This window comes from Eretmochelys imbricata, chromosome 6 (assembly GCF_965152235.1).
Source record: "Eretmochelys imbricata isolate rEreImb1 chromosome 6, rEreImb1.hap1, whole genome shotgun sequence".
NCBI classification, from domain to species: Eukaryota; Metazoa; Chordata; order Testudines; family Cheloniidae; genus Eretmochelys; species Eretmochelys imbricata.
In genome coordinates, this window is record NC_135577.1 from 20,655,023 (window position 1) to 20,678,996 (window position 23,974).

General features: G+C 43.2%; 1 protein-coding gene across 5 annotated transcripts in view; it reads right to left on the reverse strand.

Annotated features, from left to right (window-relative positions):
• Positions 1-23,974, reverse strand: part of PPP6R3 (protein phosphatase 6 regulatory subunit 3) — a 137,907-nt gene that overhangs the window by 69,754 nt on the left and 44,179 nt on the right. For all 5 annotated transcript variants that reach the window (XM_077818180.1, XM_077818182.1, XM_077818181.1 and 2 more), the window contains 5 exons: positions 22,792-22,978; positions 19,376-19,513; positions 5,065-5,130; positions 4,466-4,578; positions 2,056-2,169 (listed from right to left, as the gene is read on the reverse strand). In XM_077818180.1, the coding sequence (XP_077674306.1) occupies positions 2,056-2,169; positions 4,466-4,578; positions 5,065-5,130; positions 19,376-19,513; positions 22,792-22,978 (618 nt within the window). The remainder of the gene's footprint in view (positions 1-2,055; positions 2,170-4,465; positions 4,579-5,064; positions 5,131-19,375; positions 19,514-22,791; positions 22,979-23,974) is intronic.

Here is a 23,974-nt window from a genome sequence, read left to right on the forward strand (position 1 = left end):
CTGTGGGTCAGGACCCGAAAGTGGGGTCACAACCCCGTTTTAATGGGGTTGCCAGGGCAGGCTTAGACTTGCTGGAGCCTGAGGCCAAAGCTGAAGCCCGAGCCCCACCACCTGGGGCTGAAGCCAAAGCCAGAGAGTTTCAGTCCTGGGCAGTGGGGCTAAGGTTACAGGCCCCCTGCCTGTGGCTGAAGCTCTTGGGCTGCAGCTTTCCTACCTGGGGCAATGGGGCTCAAGCAGGCTCAGTCTTTGGTCCCCCCTCCTGAGGGTTTGTCTGGTCACTTCCTGCTATATGGAGTTGGCAACACGGATTAAATAGCAAGTCGCCATTAATCCCTAGGAAATGCTTTGTGCCAAACAGTACAAGTTTTAAAAGCATGTAACACTTGGCCTACACTTAAAAATTAGATCAACTTAGCGACACAGATCAGGGATGTGAAAAATTTCATGCCCCGTGTGACAGATGTGGCTAGGTCAGGGGTGGACAAACACATCTGGGTATGGAAATTGTATGGCAGGCCATGAATGCTCATGAAACTGGAGGTCGGGGTGTCCGAGAGGGTGAGGTCTCTGGCGGGGGTGTGGGCTCTGGGGTGCGGCTGGGGATGAGGGATTTGGGGTGCAGGAGGGTGCTCCGGGCTGGGACTGAGGGGTTCAGAGGGTGGGACAGGGATCAGCACTGGGAGGACTGGGGTGCGGGAGGAGGTCAGGGGTGCAAGCTCCAGGCAGCGCTTACCTCAAGCAACTCCCAGAAGCAGCGGTATGTTCCCCCTCCGGCTCCTATGCGGACCTGCAAAGCTGGCGCTTGGGGTGGGGCAGCATGAGTAGCCCCCAGCTACCCCTATGCGTAGGAGCTAGAGGGGGGATATTCCGCAGCTTCCGGGAGCTGCTTGAGGTAAGCATTGCCGGGAGCGTGCAGATTAAAAAGGTCTGACAGGCCAGATGCGGCCCGAGGGCAGTAGTTCGCCCATCCCTGGGCTAGGTCGATGAGGAGATAGAATTCTTAACTTAGGTCCATTTAAGATTGTGGTGTAGATATGCCTTAAGTCCCCAATGACTTTCACTGACAGTCACTTATGCTCCTATGTCACTTTAAAATTTTTTCATCAAGATGACTAAAAATATTTAGAAGCATTTGTGTTTCTTCACAGCTTAAAGTTTTGAGACGCAATGTATGCCTGCAGCACGACAGCTGTAAATTGTAATGTCACGAGTCCAATTCAAAGCAGATCTGCTGCCAACTTAAACCCTGTGCCTCTGGCAGAGGAATCCACTTAAACAAGTAAAAAATTCAAACATTGAAAGAGGCAAGTATGAGCAGAAAGACAGGGAAGTGATTAAGGAGTGTGCATCATCTTCCTCCTGTTTCAGTTCTAGAAAAAAGGAACAGACTGATACAAGAAAAAAAAAGTTCTAGTCTCCTGAAGACTAGGTTGCAGATAATGCTTTGGGGGTCAAAATAGGCCCATGGACTGGACCCGACCCTGACAGATATGAAGGACCGCAACTGTTAGCATCACCTAAGAGCAGAAGCTGAAACACAAGGAAAGCAAGACCAGACAGAAATGGCTTGTGGTCTAACAGTTGCAGGGGACACTCAGATGGGAGCCATCACCAGCTATCAAGACAAAGCTGTGAAATGTAGGAACACATCAAACATTTAATATCATGCTTTTCATAGAATCTGAGACTCTTGAGACAAACCACAACTGAGAACAGTGATGTGCTCAGACAATTATAATTCCACCACTGTAGTATATAAACAGAAGCTGACTAATATGAAAGTCAGCATAAAGGATTTCAAAAACTGAGAAATAAAGCTGGTATTTAAGGATGCAATTTAAAAAAGTTTATATGGCTACATTTTTACATTAGATCAAGAGAACCCTTCCAGGTGGGAAGCTGGCAGACACCTGTTGGGGGGTGGAGGGGGGGAGCGTATAATATATCCTGCAGTTCATGGAAAGATGCAAGTCATGCTACCTCTACAAAAGGTAAATTCAGCAGCAGCACAAATCTCACAAAGGAAGCGATCACAGAGGGGGTGAAAAGTCTTACGTTGGTCGCCTTGTCTCAAGTAAGGTCAGTAATATTTGGATTGCACTGACTATTGCAGATTCATTTTTCTCTTTATGAAAAATATTTGATAGTAGCTGTTCTATAATTTCTTGCCTAGAGAGAAAACATCAACAGTTAGACAAACTTCTGTATTTTAAAAAGTTGTATTTATACAGAGACAGATAGCTACAGTGTTTCTTTGTAAAAATGCTGGACAAGATTGGGTGGGGGTTCAGGGCCATTTTCACATTTTTCCCCTCCTCCTACAATATCAAGCTGGTTTCCTTCATCATTTTTCTGACAGTTATTAGCCCACAGCGGCAGATTTAAATGTTTTAAATCCAGGCTTCTGTTAAGTGCCAGCATAATGCACAACTATCAGACAAGACCCACCATTCATAAAAGTGTGTGATATGAAATTAAATTCAGCTTCGCTCACTTTCATAAATTTAGAGTGGTAGCGGTGTTAGTCGAGATCAGCAAAAAAACAACGAGGAGGACTTGAGGCACCCTAGAGATTAACAAATTTATTTGGGCATAAGCTTTCGTGGGCTAAAACCCACTTCGTTGGATGCATGCAGTGGAAAATACAGTAGGAAGATATATATACACAGGGAACATGAAAAAAATGGGTGTTGCCATACCAACTGTAAAGAGACCAATTAATTAAGGTGGGCTATTATCAGCAGGAGAAAAAAAAACCTTTTGTAGTGATAATCAATATGGCCCATTTCAAACAGTTGACAAGAAGGCAAGAGTAACAGTAGGGGGGAAAAAAATTAGCATGGGGAAATAGTTTTTACTTTGTGTAATGACCCATCCACTCCCAGTCTTTATTCAAGCCTAATTTAATGGTGTCCAGTTTGCAAAGTAATTCCAGTTCTGCAGTTTCTTGTTGGAGTCTGTTTTTGAAGTTTTTTTTGTTGGAAAATTGGGACTTTTAGGTCTGAAATTGAGTGACCAGGGACGCTGAAGTTTTCTCCGACTGGTTTTTGAATGTTATAATTCTTGACGTCTGATTTGTGTCCATTTATTCTTTTACGTAGAGACTGTCCAGTTTGACCAATGTACATGGCAGAGGGGCATTGCTGGCACATGATGGCATATATCACATTGGTAGATGTGCAGGTAAACGAGCCTCCGATGGTGCAGCTAACGTGATTAGGTCCTATGATGGTATCCCTTGAATAGATATGTGGACAGAGTTGGCAACGGGGTTTGTTGCAAGGGTAGATTCCTGGGTTAGCGTTTGTTGTGTGGCTCCTGGTGAGTATTTGCTTCAGATTGGGGGGCTGTCTGTAAGTGAGGACTGGCCTGTCTCCCAAGATTTGTGAGAGCGATGGGTCATCCTTCAGGATAGGTTGTAGATCCTTGATGATGCACTGGAGAGGTTTTAGTTGGGGGCTGAAGGTGATGGCTAGTGGCATTCTGTTCCTTTCTTTGTTGGGCCTATCCTGGAGTAGGTGACTTCTAGGTGTTCTGGCTCTGTCAATCTGTTTCTTCACTTCAGCAGGTGGGTATTGTAGTTTTAAGAACGCTTGATAGAGATCCTGTAGGTGTTTGTCTCTGAGGGATTGGAGCAAATGCGGTTGTATTGTAGAGCTTGGCTGTAGACAAGGGATCGTTTGATGTGGTCTGGATGAAAGCAGTCAGTAGGTTTCTGCTATAGGATGGTGTTTACGTGGCCATTGCTTAGTAGCACTGTAGCATCCAGGACGTGGATCTCTTGTGTGGACTGGTCCAGGCTGAGGTTGGTGGTGGAATTCCTCAAGGGCTTCTTTTCCATGGGTCCAGATAAAGATGTCGTCATCAATGTAGCGTAAGTAAAGTAGGGGTGCTAGGGGACGAGAGCTGAGGAAGCACTGAGAGGAAGCTTGATGGCTTGAATAAAGACTGGGAGCGGATGGGTCATTACACAAAGTAAAAACTATTTCCCCATGCTAATTCCACCCCCCCACCCCTGTTACTCACACCTTCTTGTCAACTGTTTGAAATGGGCTATCCTGATTATCACTATAAAAGGTTTTTTTTTCTCCTGCTGATAATAGCCCACCTTAATTAATTGGTCTCTTTACAGTTGGTATGGCAACACCCATTTTTTTGGGGAGGGTGAGTGAGTGAGTGAGTGTGAGATCTTCCCTACTTGTTTTCCACTGCATGCACTGAACAAAGTGGGTGTTGGCCCACGAAAGCTTATGTCCACGTAAATTTGTTAGTCTCTAAGGTGCCACAAGTACTCCTCGTTTTTTCATAAATTTAGTTACTTCACAAAACACCCATACATTTTGTTGGCTGCACATAATGGGAAAGTAATTCTTGTTATTTCCAAAAGGTTTCAAATAACTAAAAATAAATGCCACCATTCAGAGATACACAGCAAATAAATCAGAAGTTAAACTGTCCAACATACTTTTCTAGAGTTGCAAGCAGCGGGTCTGGTTCTGAACTGTTCTGTACTTGTAACATCTGGTCTCTGCTCAGGCGAATAATTTCACAGAGCGACTGTGATGCATTTGAATGCCTCTGAAAAAGAAAATGTTTTTGTTGTAAGAGCAGTATAGGACTACATATTATCTTAAGAATACTTCTCATCCCAGAAACTATGAAGCTGTGCACAAAAAACCATGACCAAATGCCAAGCAATCTGTGTTATTTTATAGGGGAAGGTAAAGTTTTTTTCAAACACATTTCTAAACATCAAATGCCTTTAGACAGGACTCCATTCCACTGCCACCAAGATGGCAGAATAGCACTGCTAGAGGACTCCTGCCATCCTATCTCATCCCCTCAAGAATTTCAGGGGCCAGACCCTGATGCAGATCTGATAATATGTACTAATTCCATAAATAAGCAAAGTCAATACTGACATTAAAGTCCTATTTCTGATTACAATATTGCTTTAAGATTTTCTGTTACCTAAGACAGGCAGACTAGAATCATAACTTCTTGTAACAGCAATAATTAATAAGTTAAACAGCTAGATCTTGACAAGCACAACACAGTACTTACATCTTCATCTTGAGACGGATGTACAATTTCTACAAGCCGCTGGATAATTCTCTCCTCATTTAACCACTGTAAAAAAATTTAGTGATATTGAATAAAAAGGCAGTATTTTTCCATTAAATCAGAGAAACATACAAAGCATAACCTGAGCATGTTGAAGGTCATCTATCACAACTTCTTTAGTAGCATTCTTATTCTTCAAATTAATATTTTTGTATAATAAATTCTAAATTTTCAGAGTAGATACCAAGAGTAGGATAGAAATGTGTAGTGCCAGTGATTACTGCTGGCCTACTATAAATCTTTTGTGGAAAGCAATTAAATACAATTTATGCAAAAGGCATTCTATTTGCTTTGAGACAAGTGACATCACACTTGACATTTTGCATTATAACTAGATAATGAACAACAATGCTGAGGCGTACTGGCTCCATATCTTCCAAGTTTTCTTCCTTATTTTCTCAATTTACAGGAAAAGAACTCTTTTCTCTGGGAAAAATACATTACCATACTGGACCTGAAGAAAACGGCAATACCATGTACAGGCCTTGGGACCCCAGAAGGCTTATCTTCACATACTTGCTGTGTACACAAATCCCCAAACTCCAATGTATTAGTGCAAATAGCTAAAACAGTCAATGTAGCCCTCTGAGAAACATGTTACCAAACTGTTAGTAAAATGCATTAAAAAATAAAAAAGCTCAGTTGGCAAGTTAATTTGTATCTGCGTACATAAAAAAAAATTAAACTTTTGGAACAGACTCCTGAGGCACTGGATTGATGGCTCAGAGGCTTTTATAAACCTAAGTACATAAAACGTAATATAGAAGTGGGTTTCATCTCACCTAAACAGATTCATCAGCAAATATATTAAAAACCAACAACTCTCAAGCCAAGCCCCTCCTCTAAAGATGAGGGAGAGACTTCAAACTGCATTTACAACATGCTGAAGTGGTCAATGCATCTAGGTGCTGGCAAACCAAGGCAAGATTCATCGCAAGAAATCCTCCCCAAGTACACTCTGCCAAAACTCCCTGCCATTTACAATAAGGGAGCTAAGTAGCTCTGCTGATCTCATACCATACTTGCCGCATTTGCAAAAGACAGTATCAGGTTACCCGCAGCCAAACCAGTCAGAGCTTCATAAGTGATAAATTCATAAAAAAAATGCAGTGCCATTAAATACCAGATCTGCAGTAATTTTCTACGTTTAGTTTCCTTTATCTGGATTGCATTATCTCCAGTGAAGACAATATTGTTAATTGAGAGGGAAGAAGCTATCAGTGATGAGCTTTTCAAAACTTTTATATTAAAGTAGTTTTTAAAGTTTGTTCATAACTATAAAAAGGCTTTCCTATACTTTTTTTATAAATAAAAATTCAATGTAACTCAACTGTAAAATATCTGAAGGGCACTGGAAGAAAGCTACCCTTGGAAGGCTACCTTTATATAGAAAGAAAAGGAGTACTTGTGGCACCTTAGAGACTAACCAAGGTGCCACAAGTACTCCTTTTCTTTTTGCGAATACAGACTAACACGGCTGTTACTCTGAAACCTACCTTTATATAGAGTATCCCTAATCTAAAGCTATTAGTTTTAATAAAAACGGTTACCTACTTCTGAAACTGTTATTCTTCGAGATGTGTTGCTCATGTCCATTCCAAGTAGGTGTGGGTGAACCGCATGCATGATTGTCAGGTTTTCCCCCTAGCGGTACCCATTGGGTCAGCTCTGGAGCCACCTGGAGTGGCGCCTTCATGGAGGTATACATAGCTTCCCTGCCAACCTACGAACTCTTCAGTTCCTTCTTGCCAGATACTCCAACAGAGGGGAGGCAGGTTGGTCGTGAAATGACCATGAGCAACACATCTTGAAGAACAGTTATGAAAGGTAGGTAACCATTTTTTCTTCGAGTGATCACTCATGTCAATCCCAAGTAAGTGATGCCCAAGCAGTTCCCCAGAGGAGGGATCAGACTTCATCAAGTTGCAGACTCTACCAAATGCAGCATCAACCCTATCCTGTGGTGATGGCAAAGTGAGATGGAAAGGTATGGATAGACAACCAGGTTGCTGCCCTGCAGATATCCTGAATGGGGACCTGCGCCAAGAACACTGCAGATGAAGCCTGTGCTCTGGTGGAGTGCGACGTGAACGCTGGGGCTGGAATCTTTGCCAGGTCATAGCACATCCTGATGCAGACCGTGATCCAAGAAGAAATTTGTTGGGATGAGATAGGAAGCCCTATCATCCTTTCAGAGACAGTGATGAAGAGTTGCATCGACTTTCTAAATGGCTTTGCACACTTGATGTAAAAAGCCAGTACATATTTAACGTCCAGAGCATATGCTCTGTCATTGGCATGCAGTTTCGGGAAGAACACTGGCAGGAAAATGTCCTGATTCGTATGGAACTGCAAAACTACTTTGGGGACAAAGACCGGGTGTGTCCACAACTGCACCTTGTCCTTATAGAAAATTCTATAAGGGGGCTCAGAAGTTAATGCTTTGAGCTCAAACACCCTTCTGGCTGAAGTTATGGCCACAAGGAAAGCCATTTTCCAAGAGAGGTAGAGCAAAGAGTAGGTTGCTAGAGGCTCAAAGGGGGGGTCCCATGAGCCTCGAGAGGACCAGGCTGAGGTCCCATGTGGGGGATCCGTTGCCACACCTGTGGATATAGTCTGTCTAGCTCCTTAAGGAAGTGTCCAGCTATGGGGCTAGCAAATATTGACTGCCCCACCACACCTGGGTGGAAAGCAGAAATAGCTGCCAGGTGCACCTTAATTGACGAGACTGCCAGCCCCTGTTGCTCTGAGTAAATAGTCCAGTATAAAGGGGATTGAGGATTGGAGCGGAGAGGTACCCTTCTGGAGGATCAAATAGAGAACAGTTTCCACTTGGCCAGATAAGTGGCGCGAGTGGAGGGTTTTCTACTGCTCAGAAGAACCTCCTTAACCAAATCAGAGCACTGAAGCTCTGACGAGTTCAGTCATGGAGTTTCCATGCTGTGAGGTGAAGACAATCCAAATTGGGATGCTGGAGGCAGCCGTGGTCCTGCATGATGAGGTTCGAAATCATGGGAGCGTCCTCTAAGAGGTCTAACAGCGTGGAGAACCAGTGTTGGTGGGGCCTTGCTGGTGCTATGAGAATAAGTGAGGTCTTGTCTTACCGGACCTTGAGGAGGACTTTGTGGATGAGAAGGAAGGGTTGGAACACATACAGAAGTTTTCTCATCCACGAAAGGAGAAAAGTGTCCAACATGGAGCCGGGGCTGTGGTTCAGGAAGGAACAGATCTGCTGGCACTGGAAGATAATGCTGGCAACATCTTGGTGGAGAGACCATTCGTGGCCATGAAAGGACCTGCTGAGTAAATCAGCTAGTTTGTTTTGTGAGCCTGGCAGGTATGACACCTCTAACTGTATCAAGTGGGAGATGCAAAAGTCACACAGTTTGAGAGCTTCCTGGGACAGGGGAAAGGAGTGAGCACCATCCTGTTTGTTTATATAGCACACTGCTGTGGTACTGTCCATCAACACACACACACTTGCCCTGAAGACAGGCCTGAAACGTCTGACAAGCTAGACACACCACTCGCAGCTCTCTGACACTGATCTGTAACAATAGTTCTGCCTGGGACCATAGACCTTGAGTCTTGACATTGCCCAGGCTTGCCCCCCACCCCACCACCGATACATCTGTGACTAGTGACAGTGATGGCTGTGGCTTGGAGAAAGGTACTCCCGCAAAGACTACCTGCAGCTGTAGCCACCAACAGAGGGACTGGAGGATCCGAAGAGGCAGTGTGACCAGCCTGTCCAGAGGGTGCCAACTCGGCCTGTACACCTAAGCCAGCCATGACTGGAGAGGGCAGAGCCGCAGCCTTGTTCGCTGCACTATGTAGGTGCAAGCCACCATATGACCCAGCAATCTTAGGCAATTCCTGACTGTTCTGCTTGGGAACCGATGGAGACCTTCGATGATGGCACTTAGGATCAGAAATCGAGACTCGGGCAGAGACGCCCTGGCTTGGGTGGAGTCCAAGACAGAGAACGCAAAAATAAAAGGAGTACTAGTCTCTAAGGTGCCACAAGTACTCCTTTTCTTTTTGCGAATACAGACTAACACGGCTGCTACTCTGAAACAAGACAGAGAACATAATTAATTGGGGCCGAGTGGGGATCAGGGTCAATTTTGCGATGTTGAGGCCGAGACCGAGTCTGAAGAACATTGCCTGCACCAGATTCACGTGTTCCTCCCCCTGGGCTTGGAGATCTGCCCTTGATGAGCCAGTCGTCCAGATACGAGAAGACTTGCACCCAGTGCCTGCGAAGAAAGGCCACCACAACTGCCATGCACGTGGTGAACACCCTAGGGGTTGCCAATAGTCCGAATGGGAGGACTGTGAACTGATAGTGCAGGCCTCTGACCACAAATTGCAGAAAATGTCTGTGGGATGGGATTATGGAGATGTGGAAGTATATGCATCTTTCAAGTTGAGGGTGGCTCCACATCCAGGGAGGGAAATGATGGAAGCCAAGGATACCATGCAGAACTTCAATTTCTTCATGAATCTGTTGATATTTCGCAAGTCTAGAATAGACCTGAGCCCACCCTTGGCCTTGGGGATTAGAAAACAACAGGAGTAGAACCCCCTGCCCCTGAACTCCAGATGAACCTCCTCTACCTCCTGAGTAGAGGGAGCAATTGCATCTCCTGCATAAGGAGTTGCTTGTGAGAAAGGTCCCTGAAGAGAGACAAGGAAGGCGAGTGGGAGTGAACAGAATTGTAGAGAGTATCCCAATTCCATTGTGCTCAGGACCCAGCCATCTGAGGTGATCTGAGACCAGTCACGGTAGAAATGGGACAGACTGTTCATAAAGGGAGGGAAAAGATCCGGGGATTGAGCTGGTGCTCCATCCTCAGGAGTACCTTCAAAAGTTTCACAGAAAGAAAAAGGAGTACTTGTGGCACCTTAGAGACTAACCAATTTATCTGAGCATAAGCTTTCGTGAGCTACAGCTCACTTCATCGGATGCATACTGTGGAAAATACAGAAGATGTTCTTATACATACAAACCATGAAAAAAATGGGTGTTTACCACTACAAAAGGTATTCTCTCCCCCCACCCCACTCTCCTGCTATTAAAAAGCTATTACCAGCAGGAGAGTGGGGTGGGGGGAGAGAATACCTTTTGTAGTGGTAAACACCCATTTTTTTCATGGTTTGTATGTATAAGAACATCTTCTGTATTTTCCACAGTATGCATCCGATGAAGTGAGCTGTAGCTCACGAAAGCTTATGCTCAAATAAATTGGTTAGTCTCTAAGGTGCCACAAGTACTCCTTTTCTTTTTGCGAATACAGACTAACATGGCTGTTACTCTGAAACCTTCAAAAGTTTGGCTTTGTGCCCCTGTCATAAATCTAAAGGGAAGGGTAACCACCTTTCTGTATACAGAACTATAAAATCCCTTGTGGCCAGAGGCAAAACCCTTTCACCTGTAAAGGGTTAAGAAGCTAAGACAACCTCACTGGCACCTGACCAAAATGACCAATGAGGAGACAAGTTACTTTCAAAGCTGGAGGGGGAGGGGGGGACAAAGGGTCTGTCTGGGTGATGCTTTTGCTGGGACCAGGTCAGGAATGCTCTTCAGAACTTCTGTTAAGTTAGTAAGTAATCTAGCTAGAAATGCGTTATATTTTCTTTTGTTTAATGGCTGGTAAAATAGCTGTGCTGAATGGAATGTATATTCCTGTTTTGATGTCTTTTTGTAACTTAAGGTTTTGCCTAGAGGGATTCTCTATGTTTTGAATCTGATTACCCTGTAAGGTAGTTACCATCCTGATTTTACAGGTGGTGATTCTTTTACTTTTTCTTTAATTAAAATTCTTCTTTTAAAGATCCTGATTGCTTTTTCATTATTCTTAAGATCCAAGGGTTTGGGTCTGTGTTCACCTGTACAAATTGGTGAGGATTTTTATCAAGCCTTCCCCAGGAAAGGGGGTGTAGGGCTTGGGGGGATATTTTTTGGGGGAAGACGTCTCCAAGTGGGCTCTTTCCCTGTTCTTTGTTTAATACGCTTGGTGGTGGCAGCATAGGGTTCAGGGACAAGGCAAAGTTTGTACCTTGAGGAAGTTTTTAACCTGAGCTGGTAAGAATAAGCTTAGCGGTCTTTCATGCAGGTCCCCACATCTGTACCCTAGAGTTCAGAGTGGGGAAGAAACCTTGACAAAAAGGTGGTTACCCTTCCCTTTAGATTTATGACAGCCCCACTGCTGTTTAGCCAAGCCCTGGCCCTGGCCCGAGAAGGATTGTGATGGGTGCCTCCTGCTACTCCTGCCCTGCTTTCTACTAAAATCCCGTCTAGGAGGGGCAGAATAGAATCGCAGAACAGCTTGGGGGTTTAAACGGCTTTGAGGAGCCAGTGTGTGAATCCTCAGGGATTTAAGGGCCACCCGCGAGTCTTTAAGGCTATGCAGCCTTGAATCCATCCGCTCTGCAAACAGGCCTGGGTAGTCGAAGGGCACATCCTGGATTGTATTTTGGACCTCTTGCGGGAACCCAGAAACTTGGAGCCAAGAGTTGCACCTCAGCCATTGCCGTGGCCATAGTGCAGGTAGTCGAGTCAATGGGGTCCACAGTGGCTTGGAGAGAGGTCCTGGCCGCCACCTTGCCCTCCTCTAGGATCGCTGCGAATTCAGATTGTGAGTCCTCCAGGTGCAATTCCTAGAACTTTGCCAAAGGAATTGTAAGCATAGCGTCTTAGGACTGCATGTTGGTTAGCTATTCAGAGCTGGAGCCCCCCAGGAGTATACTTTTCGACCTAAGAGGTCCAGCTTCTTGGCTTCCTTGCATTTAGGCATAAGCCCCGGTGGGCCTGCCGCTCCTTATGGTTAGCTGCCTCCAACACCAAGGTCCCAGGCACGGGGTGGGTAAAGAGGTGCTTGTACCCTTTGGATGGCACCAAGTATCCCTGCTCTACCCCCTTGGCTGTTGACGGGATAGAGGCAGGATTGTGCCACAATACCTTGGTAGTGTTTTGGATAGTTTTAGTGAGCCAACACTACCCTCAGGGGCCAAAATATCCACCACTGGGTCAGCGTCCTTCACGACTTCCTCCGCCTGCACATTAAAGTTTTGGGCAGCCCTCCTAAGGAGGTTCTAATGGGCCCTAATATCCATAACAGGCAATGTGGTGGATGTCCCCACCACTGCCTAATCAGGGGAGGATAAGGACAACCCCTTCGGTGGCACAGGGTCTGCCTGGGTCTCGGTCCCTTGCGTTGCGCAGGTGGCTGCTGTGGTGCCTGGTGCCATGGTGGCTACGGTGCCGGCACTCATGCCAGTGCCCTATGTTGCCAGTTCATCAGCCTGAGCGCCCCAACCACAAGGGGGTTCTTGGGTGACCAAGGAAGCTGACGGAGGCGCACGGACCTCTGATGCCACTGACATGGCCCCATACTCTAGCACTTGGGCCTGGTGATAGGTTCATGGTGTCCAAAAGGGCCACTGAGTAGGCCCCTGCCACAGAGGGCCAGGACATTATGGGCACCGGTTGCCTTTCATCCTGCCTGGGGCAGTGCCGGGAGCAGTACCAGCTCCAGCACGACATGTAGGAGTCTGCCTCCGAATCCGAAGAGAAATCCGAGCCCAACCATGGCAGAGCGGACCCAGACGGTGCGGGGGAACGGTGCCATATCATAGTGGGCTTGCCCCGGTGGCAGAAAAGTGTCAGTACAGCTGTTGGTGCTGTACACGGGTTGATGAGATAGGGGACTGTGCAGTCATGGCAATCAGGTCCCTTGCCGCCTAGAAGATGTCCGGTGTGTAGGGAAGATCCAGATCCTCCTCCTGCACTGCGGAGTCCACCAGGACCAAACTGATGGACTTCCCCGTGAGGCAGGAGTCAATGGTGCATAGGTAGGACCACGGCCAAGTGTCCTATCAGCCTTTTTGTTCTTGTACGACACTACTCACAGTCAGAGATGCCGCACACTGGAGCTGGTTCTCGGTGTGGGGAAATGGCGGTGCCGGGGCTCTTCAGACGAATCCTTCCTCAGCACTAAAACCTCCCGCACAGACGCCGGGGCACTCTGCACTGAAGTTCTCTGTGCCGGGTCTAAGGGCTGACTCCATGAGGAGGACTTTCAGCCTAGACTCCCGTTCCTTTTTAGTTCTGGAGGTAAAGCCCCTGCAGATTTTGAACCTGTTGGACTGGTGACTTTCACCCAGGCACTTGAGAGAGGAATCGTGTGGGTCCCCTTTGGCCATGGGCTTAAGGCACGACCCGAAGCTCTGAAAACTAAAAACCTTCCAAAAATCCGTGCCTCCCACCCACAGCATAATTGTAAGTACCAGCTACTTCACATACATGACTATTCCCAAAAGAGATTCTGAAGGGAAAAAAAAAGAAAAGAAAAAAAATTACACCACGTACCTGAAATCCTATGTGCCAGCACCATGCCACACTGGAGTTTTGTTATCTGTTATGCGAGAACAGAGATGGAGCCAGTGACATGACTCTGTTTAGCGTAAAAGAGCAAGGTTCACTTTTATCTGTTCAGGTGTGACTGAGCCTTTAGTTAGTGAGGGCGTACTGGCACACATTCAGGTTAGTGGGCTTCAGTGTTCCTTTGCAGTTAACTTTTTAATGTTTATAAACCTGGTATACACTGAGGTGGTTTAAAGCATAGCACAGGTTTTTAGGTTTCCAAATCTGTGAACCTCTACCTCTGAGATTTTATTATTTATTTTTGCTGGTCATAATGTGGGAAGGTATCCTCTCCACCCTCTGCTCATGAGGTTATGTATGTGTCTTGTAGCACTCTTCTGAACACCAGCTGGAAGGAATTTTTTTTCCCCAGTAAGTGTGGACTGATTCTTTTCTTGTAGAAAGCATGTAATTTTTTCAGGTACACACTGATTAACACAGAAAACAACTGGGGCTGTTAATTTTCTATGGAATTTGAAGAAAGTTTAAGTTCAACTATATTTTCCAGTACAGTGGTGAAATGGGTGCTTATATACACAAACATCAACATGCTTAACTACTCACTTTCCCCCCAAATATGTAGTATTTTAGTCTGTTTAACATGGAATATGGGAGTTAGGTGAGAAGCCATTTCAGTGTATGTATGACTTATTAAAAGACATTTTAAGTAGAACTGTATCCCAAACTGCATTATGATACTGTGCCCAAACATTGCATTCAATGGGAGATTCAATTTCCTTTATAGGAACAGAGCAGACTCCTGAAACTCTTACCACAAAAGTGGTCAATATTCATGCAAATAGTCCCATTGTCTTCAATGGGACTGATCAAATGATTGAGCATTTACATGATTAGGTTCCAAGTTAGTAAATTATTCTGGATGAAACTGACAATGCTGGATCAGAAGGAGCTTCATTCGAATAAAGGTGGGCAGATTATGATAAGTATTAGCTCTGTTGCTAAGATAAGGAACATATTTTCAGAAAAGTTCTTGGCAGATTCCTGAGGCAGCTGATTTAAGGCCGTCAGTGTTCAGAATTATAATCTTCACTTATAGTTCTCTTACCCACAAAGCTGGGAAATGAGACATGTTTTCTTTGTTTTGCTGCTCCAGTTCCACTTAACAAAATGCATATTAGACTAGTTTGACTCCAAAGAAGAATTCTATGTACACTGGGGACAACACCTGATTCCCATCAGGCTACAGAACTAGGCTGACATGAGAATTCAAACATCCTCTGGTCAGTAAAAGCAGAAACATTCCTCTAATGATTTGGACTTGATGTAATGCAGTATGAATGTCATGGATAATTCAGACCAATGGGGAGAAACAGAATCAAAAACACTGTTTAAACAACTTCCGTCTCCCCTTACCCCTCCCCTCAAGGATCCTGACTAACTTAACAGCACAATATATATGCTAAACAAACAAAGCCTTTGTTTGTTAGCATATGTATTGTGCTGTTAAAGCCATATAAAGAATGAATGCCCTCCCTAGCCACCTTCAGCTCCTTTAAGGAGCAGAGCGCAGTTTCATCTATCCAGAGGTGGGGGCTAGTCCCAATTCTTTCCATTATCCTGTACCTGCTAAAAATCTCTTGCCGATACTGCATACTGGAGGGTACCACAATACTTGCACTACTGTGTGTGCTCCAGAGGGATAGCATGGGTTCATCATCACGTTGAATTTCCCCAGGGAAGTTTTTGCAGCCTCTGCCTTGTGCCTCCTCCCTCAGTGCTGCCTTATAGAGTATGAGGCTACATTAACAACGTGTTTACCCTGGAGGGCTCACCTGAGTGCTAGTTCATCATTTAGCAGCAAGGCATTCGCTGGGAAATATCCCACCTGATATCAACACGGTTGCTTTAGGAGAAGCTCAGGGAGCTTGTGAGCAGGACCCCAGACAACCCTCTGATTAGTGACTGCAGGAAGATTTAGGAAAAGGGGAGCTACTCCTAACATGTGTGAGCAAGAAACAGAAAGGGCTCAAGGAGCTGAGACAGGACATTGTTCCTGTGGCCCTGTGCAAGTCTGTTTTAATTGTAATGGTGGAGGGCTATGTAACACTCTTCATGCAGACTGGGGCGGAAACTACTACAGCAACAGACATTATACTAGACTACACTGTGTCTGTACAAGTACAGTATTCCCTGAACATTTCTAGCTTGTTGTGATTGTACAGTATCACCCAGCATTGAGAGTCAAACCCCCCCAGCAAGTAATAGTGGAGTGCCTAGCAGTAGCAGTACCACTAGCAGTAAGAAAACCAGGAAAACCATTAGTTTGGGTACTAAAACAGACTCTTCAAGGCGTTTTGATGCAGGCGAGTGTGCCCTAGACATTGGCATCACTCTGGTCTTACTCCGACCACTGTGAGAACAATTCAGAGTAATGCTGACAAGATCAGGGCTAGTGCTCAGTGTGTAACACCACTTAGTGTTACTAAAATAAGTCGATCAAGCAGTTTGATGGAAAACAGAGTGTCGTCTCTCAGTGTGGATAGAGGATCAAAACCAGGAGAACTTACCTCTACATTTGCTAGACAAGGCAAAAGGCAAAAAATCTGTATGACAATTTAGAAAGAGACCAAGGTGAAAGATCAAAGCCAGAGACTTTCACTGCAAGTCGGGGATAGTTTGATTGGTTCAAGAGGCGCTTCCACCTCCATAACATCAAGATGTCTGGTGAGGCGGCTAATGCAGATACTGCAGCAGCTAAAAAATTCCCTATCTCAAGAAAATAATTGAGGAAGGCTGCTATACACCTAAGCAAGTCTTCAATGTTGATGAAATGGGCCTCTACTGGAAGAGGTTGCCTGAACGGACTTATATTTCCCAAGAGAAGACAGCACCCGGATTTAAAGCAGCTAAAGACCCCCTAATCTTGCTTTTAGGTGGTAATACTGCCAGAGACATGAAGATGACAGTGTACCAATCTGAAACACCACGAGCTCTCAAGGGATTTTCAAAGGAACACCTACTGGTCATTTGAAGATCCATTAAGGAGGCATGGATAATTAGCTATTTTTTCAGAATGGCTGACTCTCTATGCCATCCCTGCATAGAAGGAATACTGTGCCAAGGAAAATCTTGATTTCAAGATTTTATTACTTATTGATAATGCACCGGCTCATCCAATTAACCTGGACAACCTGTGTGAAAACGTCAAAGTTGTCTTTCTGCCACCTAACACCACATCACTCATCCAACCCACAGACCAAGGAGCCATCGCTGCATTTAAGGGGTATTCCCTATGCCTTACTTTTGACCAGCTCATCAGAGGCACCTATGGGGAAGGCAAGCCTACGATTTGGGAATTTTGGCATGACTACAACATCCGCAAGTGCATCGATAACATCGGTAAGTCCTAGGCTGAAGTTACTCGGGCATGCATGAATGGTGTGTTGGGAAATCTGTGGCCTGAATGTGTCAGTGACTTAAAATGATTTAAAGATGATGTCCCCACTATGAAAATATCCTCGGCTTTGCCAAGAAAGTGGGTTTTGATGAGGTGGAAGCAGCCGACGGTACACAACTTCTGCAATCACACGGAGAAGAGCTAACCAATGAAGATCTGATGCAACTAGAGGTGATGAGAGCAATGGAAGAAGAGGGCCAAGAAGTAAAACAACAAACCCATCGAAATTTGACTGCCAAAACGTCCTTCTGAAGCTTTCCAAATGACTGAAGCTGCTGGTTTGCAAATCCTTAGCGATGATGATCCTAACAGGGAACGCAGCTCCAAAGTGGTTAGGGGAGTTGGTCATGTAATGAATTGCTATAAAGAAATTTACCAAGGAAATAAAAAAAAAAAGGAAAGCAAAACAATCTCTAGATGTGCTTTTTTGAGTGGGAAAAGTTCAGCAAGAGGATCAGCCAGACAATCCACCCTCTTCCACCCTCTGACTCTACCACCTCAGCCAAGTTTCACAATCATCATTGCCTAATACAGTATTAAATTGTTTAAAACTTGTACTGTATATGTATTAATGTCTTTTGTCTGGTAAAAAAATTCCCCTGGAACCTAACCCCCCCGTTTACATTAATTCTTATGGGGATATTGGATTCGCTTTAAGTCACATTTTTCAAGAACATCGCTACAACGTTAAGCGAGGAGTTACTGTACAATCAATTCATGGTCAGTCACTTTAAAAAAAGCCCACAACTTAGTTGTAGAAGTACTACAATACCCAGAAACTTATAGTACAATATCTTGCCTATACAGTATCTAATTCAGGTCATGCTATTACCACCTCTTTCAAGCACTAGTATCACAACACGTTTTGTTAGTTTCCAAAAAGCCACACTTGTGGCAACCTGCCACAAATACGCAGCAATTCAAAACAAGACTCTAAAATGAACAGTTGGGAACTACTCAGCATAATAGTAAAAAAAAATTCATGGTATTCCTGAATTCCTAGAGTTTTACAGATTATGGAACTACATCTAGATACCATGTATTTAATTGAGGCCTTAAACAGGTCACACTGCATCTCATAGTTGTGCAATCTTAACTCATGCACATGTTTGAAACATTAGGCTTCCTAATACAAAAAGCTATAGTTCCAGTTACAATGGAGATCAGAACTATATTTTAAAACAAGGCCCAATGCTGAACTTTAAAGATGCAAAGAAACAATTAGGTCATAAAGAAACCACCACCACCACCACCACCACGAGGCTTTCAAAAAAAGCCTTCTTTACATGAATAACTTTCAGGAAAAAAGCATAGATAGTTTCTCAGAGCTAGCCAAGTAACATTACTAAAGGGTTGTACATTTTATTGCTTCTGTAGGAACAATGCTTTGCACACAGGAGGGGCTCCCAGAATCCCTCCATTCTCCCAGACAAGTTCCCCTTGTTATTGTGTTACATCCAAAAGAGAGGCCAGGTCTCAGAAGTGCTTTGCTGGTACTGGTATAGAATAGTGGCAAAGTGCTGCTAGTGTAGATATACCAGGTCACAAAAACCACACCTCATCGCACTCCTGAGCAAGGTAACTACTGTGCTGGCATACATTTGTAGTGCAGACCTGACCAATCAGAGAAATGCCATCGAGTGTAGGGCCTTGCTTAGCATGGCCACCAAGAGACAAAAGTAGAACCTGACCAATTAACAGAGGAAAGGATTTTTAGTCAGGGAAGACTGACTTAATGAAACTGGTGCAAACTCATACCAGTTTAAAGTTGACAAGCTAAACCAATAACAGTTTTAAATTGACATAAGTGTGACCACACTTGGGGTTTGCAGCAGTTTAACCATGACCTGGTCTGACATTGTTTTACCAGCATAACTATATTGATAGTGGTTCTTTATTTATTTTTTATTAAAATATTTTACGCCAACAGAACTCCCTTAAGTGTAGATGTAGTTATACTGACATCTTATTTCAGTTTAATATAGCTTATTTCACTTTACCAACTTAACTTCATCTACACTAGCTGTACTAGTAGAACTGCATCTACAACAGGGTTTTTGCTGGTTTAACTATATTGGCATAGTTAAGCAGCAGAACTTAAATGTAGACAAGGCCTAACTGGTTTAAAAATAACAATTAAAATGTTCAAAAACTGTTTCGACCAACTCTTAAGAAGGCAGTTTAAAACACAAGGGTCTGAGTTAAACTGATGTTAAAAACAAACTGGGAGAAGAGAGGTCTTGTGAGAGATTAGTCACTTTTGCAATTTCTATTTAAACACAGGAGTTTACACCAGTGCCACCATATACGTTTAAACCACCTGAAGTTAAACTAGACTAGCATAACAGACAGGCCTTAAGAGTTCACCCATGTCAACCACTATAACAAGTCATAGTTTTACTTACATTTAATACTTCTTGCCTGGGCTGTGGAGGTTCTATACAAGTCAGCAGCCTGAGCAACAAGTCCATAATAGCAGAGGTCCCTATGTGCTTTATAATGAGGTCTACAAAATCATGTTTTTTCTTTAAGAAATCCACAATCTAGAAGAAATAATAATAAAAAAAAACAAGTTTACGTTTTGCTGCAAGTACTTTTTCTTTATTTCCCCTGGTAGATTAGTATTTCAAATATGTTCTGTTTCACAAGTTTTGAGAGTGGTGAAGGCAGGAGAAGAGACTTCTGAACAACATGTTCAGCCATCTAGAGTGGGCAATCCAAAGTTAGGCAGACTTTATAACACTGTCCTTTTAACCTGAAAAACAGTTTAAAGCACTTCAAGCAGATCTTTAGTTGTGTTATTAACACCTTATTTCTCCTTTTTTTATTTAGTCTATTTACTTGTTGCATTTCATTTAGCCCGAACAATGAAAACCAAGCCTATTACACTTTCAGATTCTCAGTGCTGCAGTATTTGAATTTTAAACACTGCATGGGGATTATTTAAAAACTTTTCATTAGAACTGCAAAGTGTGAACACATTTCTTATTTTTCTCTGGCTTATCTACGAAGTCTAAGTTGTGTATGACAAATAGAAATGTGGGCCAAAGAGATTTTTTTGGAGGTGCTGAGTCAAATATAAGTAGATTTCTTTAGATTCTTCCCAGAGAAATCTGAAGAATACTGTAAACGCTCACTTGGCACACTCAGTGGAAACACACAAAAACCTTCTGAAGTGATAAACACTCGTTTTTTCATGGTCTGTGTGTATAAAACATCCTCACTGCATTTTCCACTTTATGCATCCGATGAAGTGAGCTGTAGCTCACGAAAGCTTATGCTTAAATAAATTGGTTAGTCTCTAAGGTGCCACAAGTACTCCTTTTCTTTTTGCGAATACAGACTAACACGGCTGCTACTCTGAAACGTGACACAAATTAAGTTATCACAGCTGTTAGAAGATTATGGGACAGAATAATTTATTCTGAGGATGGTTTCTAAAGCAATTCATAGAATTAAAGCAAGCATTGAAACAAAGCATTTAAAAACATAAAGGGAAGCAGCATGAACAGAACTGCATTGTGAGAGTACATTGTAACAGACACTAATTCAACCTGTTAACAGGTAACCTGATACCACTACGCATGCTATCTAGCCACTGAAATCCAATGCATTAGATCAGTATCATAGAAGTCATTCAATTTCTCTGGCACTTATTTCAGCTAAGTCCCAAAATTTGCCTTTTCCCAAAACTTAAGTTCTTGAAAATTGCTTCACAAAATATGGTTCCACTAGCTAAAACAAATTGTTTAGAACAGCTGTGGAAACACAGATTTATCAATAGGCTTTTTTTATTTTTAGAAGGAAGATGCTCCTTCACCCATAAGGCCAACAATAATCAAATCGTTTTACCCAAAACTGTTCTTGAAGAGTTTCAGGAAAGAGCAAATTTTCCTAGGTAGATGTGGTATGTGTTGGGAGAGCAGACAGTACTGAACTACAAGGGGAAGGAGGATAGAACCCCAATGGAACAGGATATTGTCCTGGCATCACAAGAGAAAGGACACTTATTCTTGATAAGCATATATGGTAGCTGTATTTAAGGAGTCAGAGGTAGAGGATCCCAGCCACTGGGACCAGTTACAGTTCTGTGGTCTGCTCCATTTTAGACCAACTTCTTGCTTGTGCACAGATTTCTTCATACAAAGAGCTTTTTTTTTTTTTTAAATTGAGGGGAGAAGGAGATGAGTAAGAAGGGAGGCCCCAGTAAGAGCTGTCTGCCCATCTTACGTCTGCAAAGCAATGATAAGCTAAACAAATGGGGATAGCAATAGTGAGCTGTAAGATGGTACTGCAGCCCTCACATTTTCTGCAGCAATTCTCTTCTTCCTCCGCCACCACTCCTGACTTTAACGTACTATTGGAATCACAAACATCCAGGCTGAAAAAAAACAGTCAGAAAGCTACACTGTGGCTGTGTCTATGCAGACAAAATTGAATTGCATAATTCATCACTGCTCCAACTCCACTGGTTAGCAACAAAGGAAGCTGTAGTGAAGACTGAGCTCAGAGCCCTGTCTATACATTACAGCTTCCACCAGTCGAGCTATACTGGTGGTGAATTACACCCCCAAATTTTGCCCAGAGAGAAGGGAAAAAGCACGTCTACTCTACAAGTAGAACCTTACAGGGATTTTTTTTTTTTTTACGATAGGGTTCCATTAGAGGAGGCCACATCATTTAGCATGAACCATGCTGGAGTCATGGACCATCTACAGGTTTAGCTTTCAAGTACTGTCCATACCTACTAAAAAAGAACTACTTTATCTGCATCAGGGACAATCTTCCTGTACCCTGATCCAACACTCTACTGTAATGAGAGCCAAACTACAGCCAGTTAAGCTCCATCTAACAGGATTTATTGTTTAATTGGAGCCACCCACAATTTTGTACAATACGGTTATCCAGTCAGTCCACTTTCCAGGTCTCTTTCTGGGAGGAAGATAAGAAGTGCGTTGCACTATGAGGAAAAAAACCACCACCAAAAAACCTATTCTGTTCCTGGAAGTAGCAGCTAAGGCAATATAGAAAAGCTACCCAGAATCTACATGTACAAGAATAACCAGTGTGGTAAGCATGGACAGGCCATGGCTCTTCACACACCACTGTACAATGCAAAATGCTTTGTATACTCCGCAAACAGTTAGCTACAATTATCAGAACCATGCTAAAATTTAAGTAGGCTCTATCTTGGCCTGTGAATAGGCCTAAACAGACTACTAGTGATACTCTGCCGCTATCATCAGATTAGTAAGCACAAGAGACTAGTAACAAGACACAGAATGGGTGATTTCTAGCAGTGCTAATGGCATTACTTATATTGGAGAGAACGAATTTGTATATACAAAAGAGAAATCTTACTGAACTGAGACAAATTGAAGATATTTTCAAATATTTTGTAAAGGTTGCACTATATAAGAATTTTAGAAAGGAGAAGACTTCCTCAAAAGAAGACTAGATGATCACGATAGTCCCTTCTGGCTTAAAAATCTATTAAACCTCTTTAACTAAAGGATGGTGACAGCAAGCAGTGAATTCAGGAGTGGGCAGAAGAAAATACTTCCCCTTAGTAACACATTTCTGACCAGACAGCTGTTCTGATAAACAAAGTGAGGATAAGTCAGTGCGAGTTACCCAGATTTTGTTAATATTCTTAAAGTGTTCATCTCTACTAGAAAACTTTCTATTGTCATGGAAAAAGTGAATCTGGTTGCTTGATTCAGCGACGACCTTTTAAAATGGTAGCCCTACAGAGGAGAGCAGCTCAATATTACAGCTATTGATGCACATACTACAAACGGAAGAGCTTATAAATATTTACCTGTTCCGGTTTTCTACTGATAAGAATACTTAACACCTTGCTGAAGAAACTGGCCAATAAAGGGTTGAGAGGGGATTCATTTAATAGGAAGCTGTACAGTTTCATAAGTAAGGACTCTTCTTCTCCCAGTCTATCATTGATCTGCGAGACATCTGACGTAAGAAGCTCACAAGATATGTTTGGATACCTAGAAAAGGGACACCTTCCATCACTCATGCTTATAAAACAAATATTACACAGTAAAATATGGAATCAAAACGAAGCAATTTGGTGGGCTTGTTGGACAGATATGGAAAACCGTAAGGCTGCTGATTTGCAGAGAGTTGGATAAGTTAGTCTAAATATGAATGTACTGTTCTGTAAAAAGGTTTTATGCTTTTATTCGGAGATCAGGAATCTCCAGTCTCCCACTATACTGCAGCACTACAGATATCACATAAGTTGAGTGTCAGAAGCAATACAAATAGTATATGGTGAGCTTTTAGCTTAATATCTACTGGTTAGCCCTCCTGTCTGAGCACTAACCTCCCCACTTCAGAAACCATTTCCCATTTTGTCTGGGGAAAAAAAAGAGGAGGGAGCGATTCAAGTGTCAGCAAGCGAAGAACAGATAGTCCTGATACTCGGTTTTATTCATAGAGTTCATATGAAGACCACAAAGTCAGCATGATCATTTCTGGATCAAAAACATTTTTAACATGTTTGTTAAAAATCTGCCTAATTCAGGCAGCAGCATCTCTCACAAAACCCTACGAAGTTGACCAGTATTGCTTCATTCCAAGTTAGAAACACATGCACTCGGACAGTTTAATCTAAACTACTACAACATACACAATATGTACATGCAAAACAACATAAGGCTTTATCCACTTTACACTGGGTAGCTATATAGCAAAAAAGAATTTTCCAGTATTTTAGTAGCAAAGGTATGCAGACCCACAGTACTGTGAATTTATTCACTTAAGTTTATTTCTTTAAAAAATGCCTCTAAGTGCTTTAAAAACAAAATTTAAACTAACCAATAGTTAGCATATGGACTTATTTTAACTGCATGGATATATTACAGTAAGGGCTGCGGGGCAGCATCTCAGTTACTTTAGTTAAACATACCTAGATCTCTACCCAAAACTTAACTAGAAGCCACAGCAAACTATGGAAGCCTGACGTAACATACTCTTTGCCT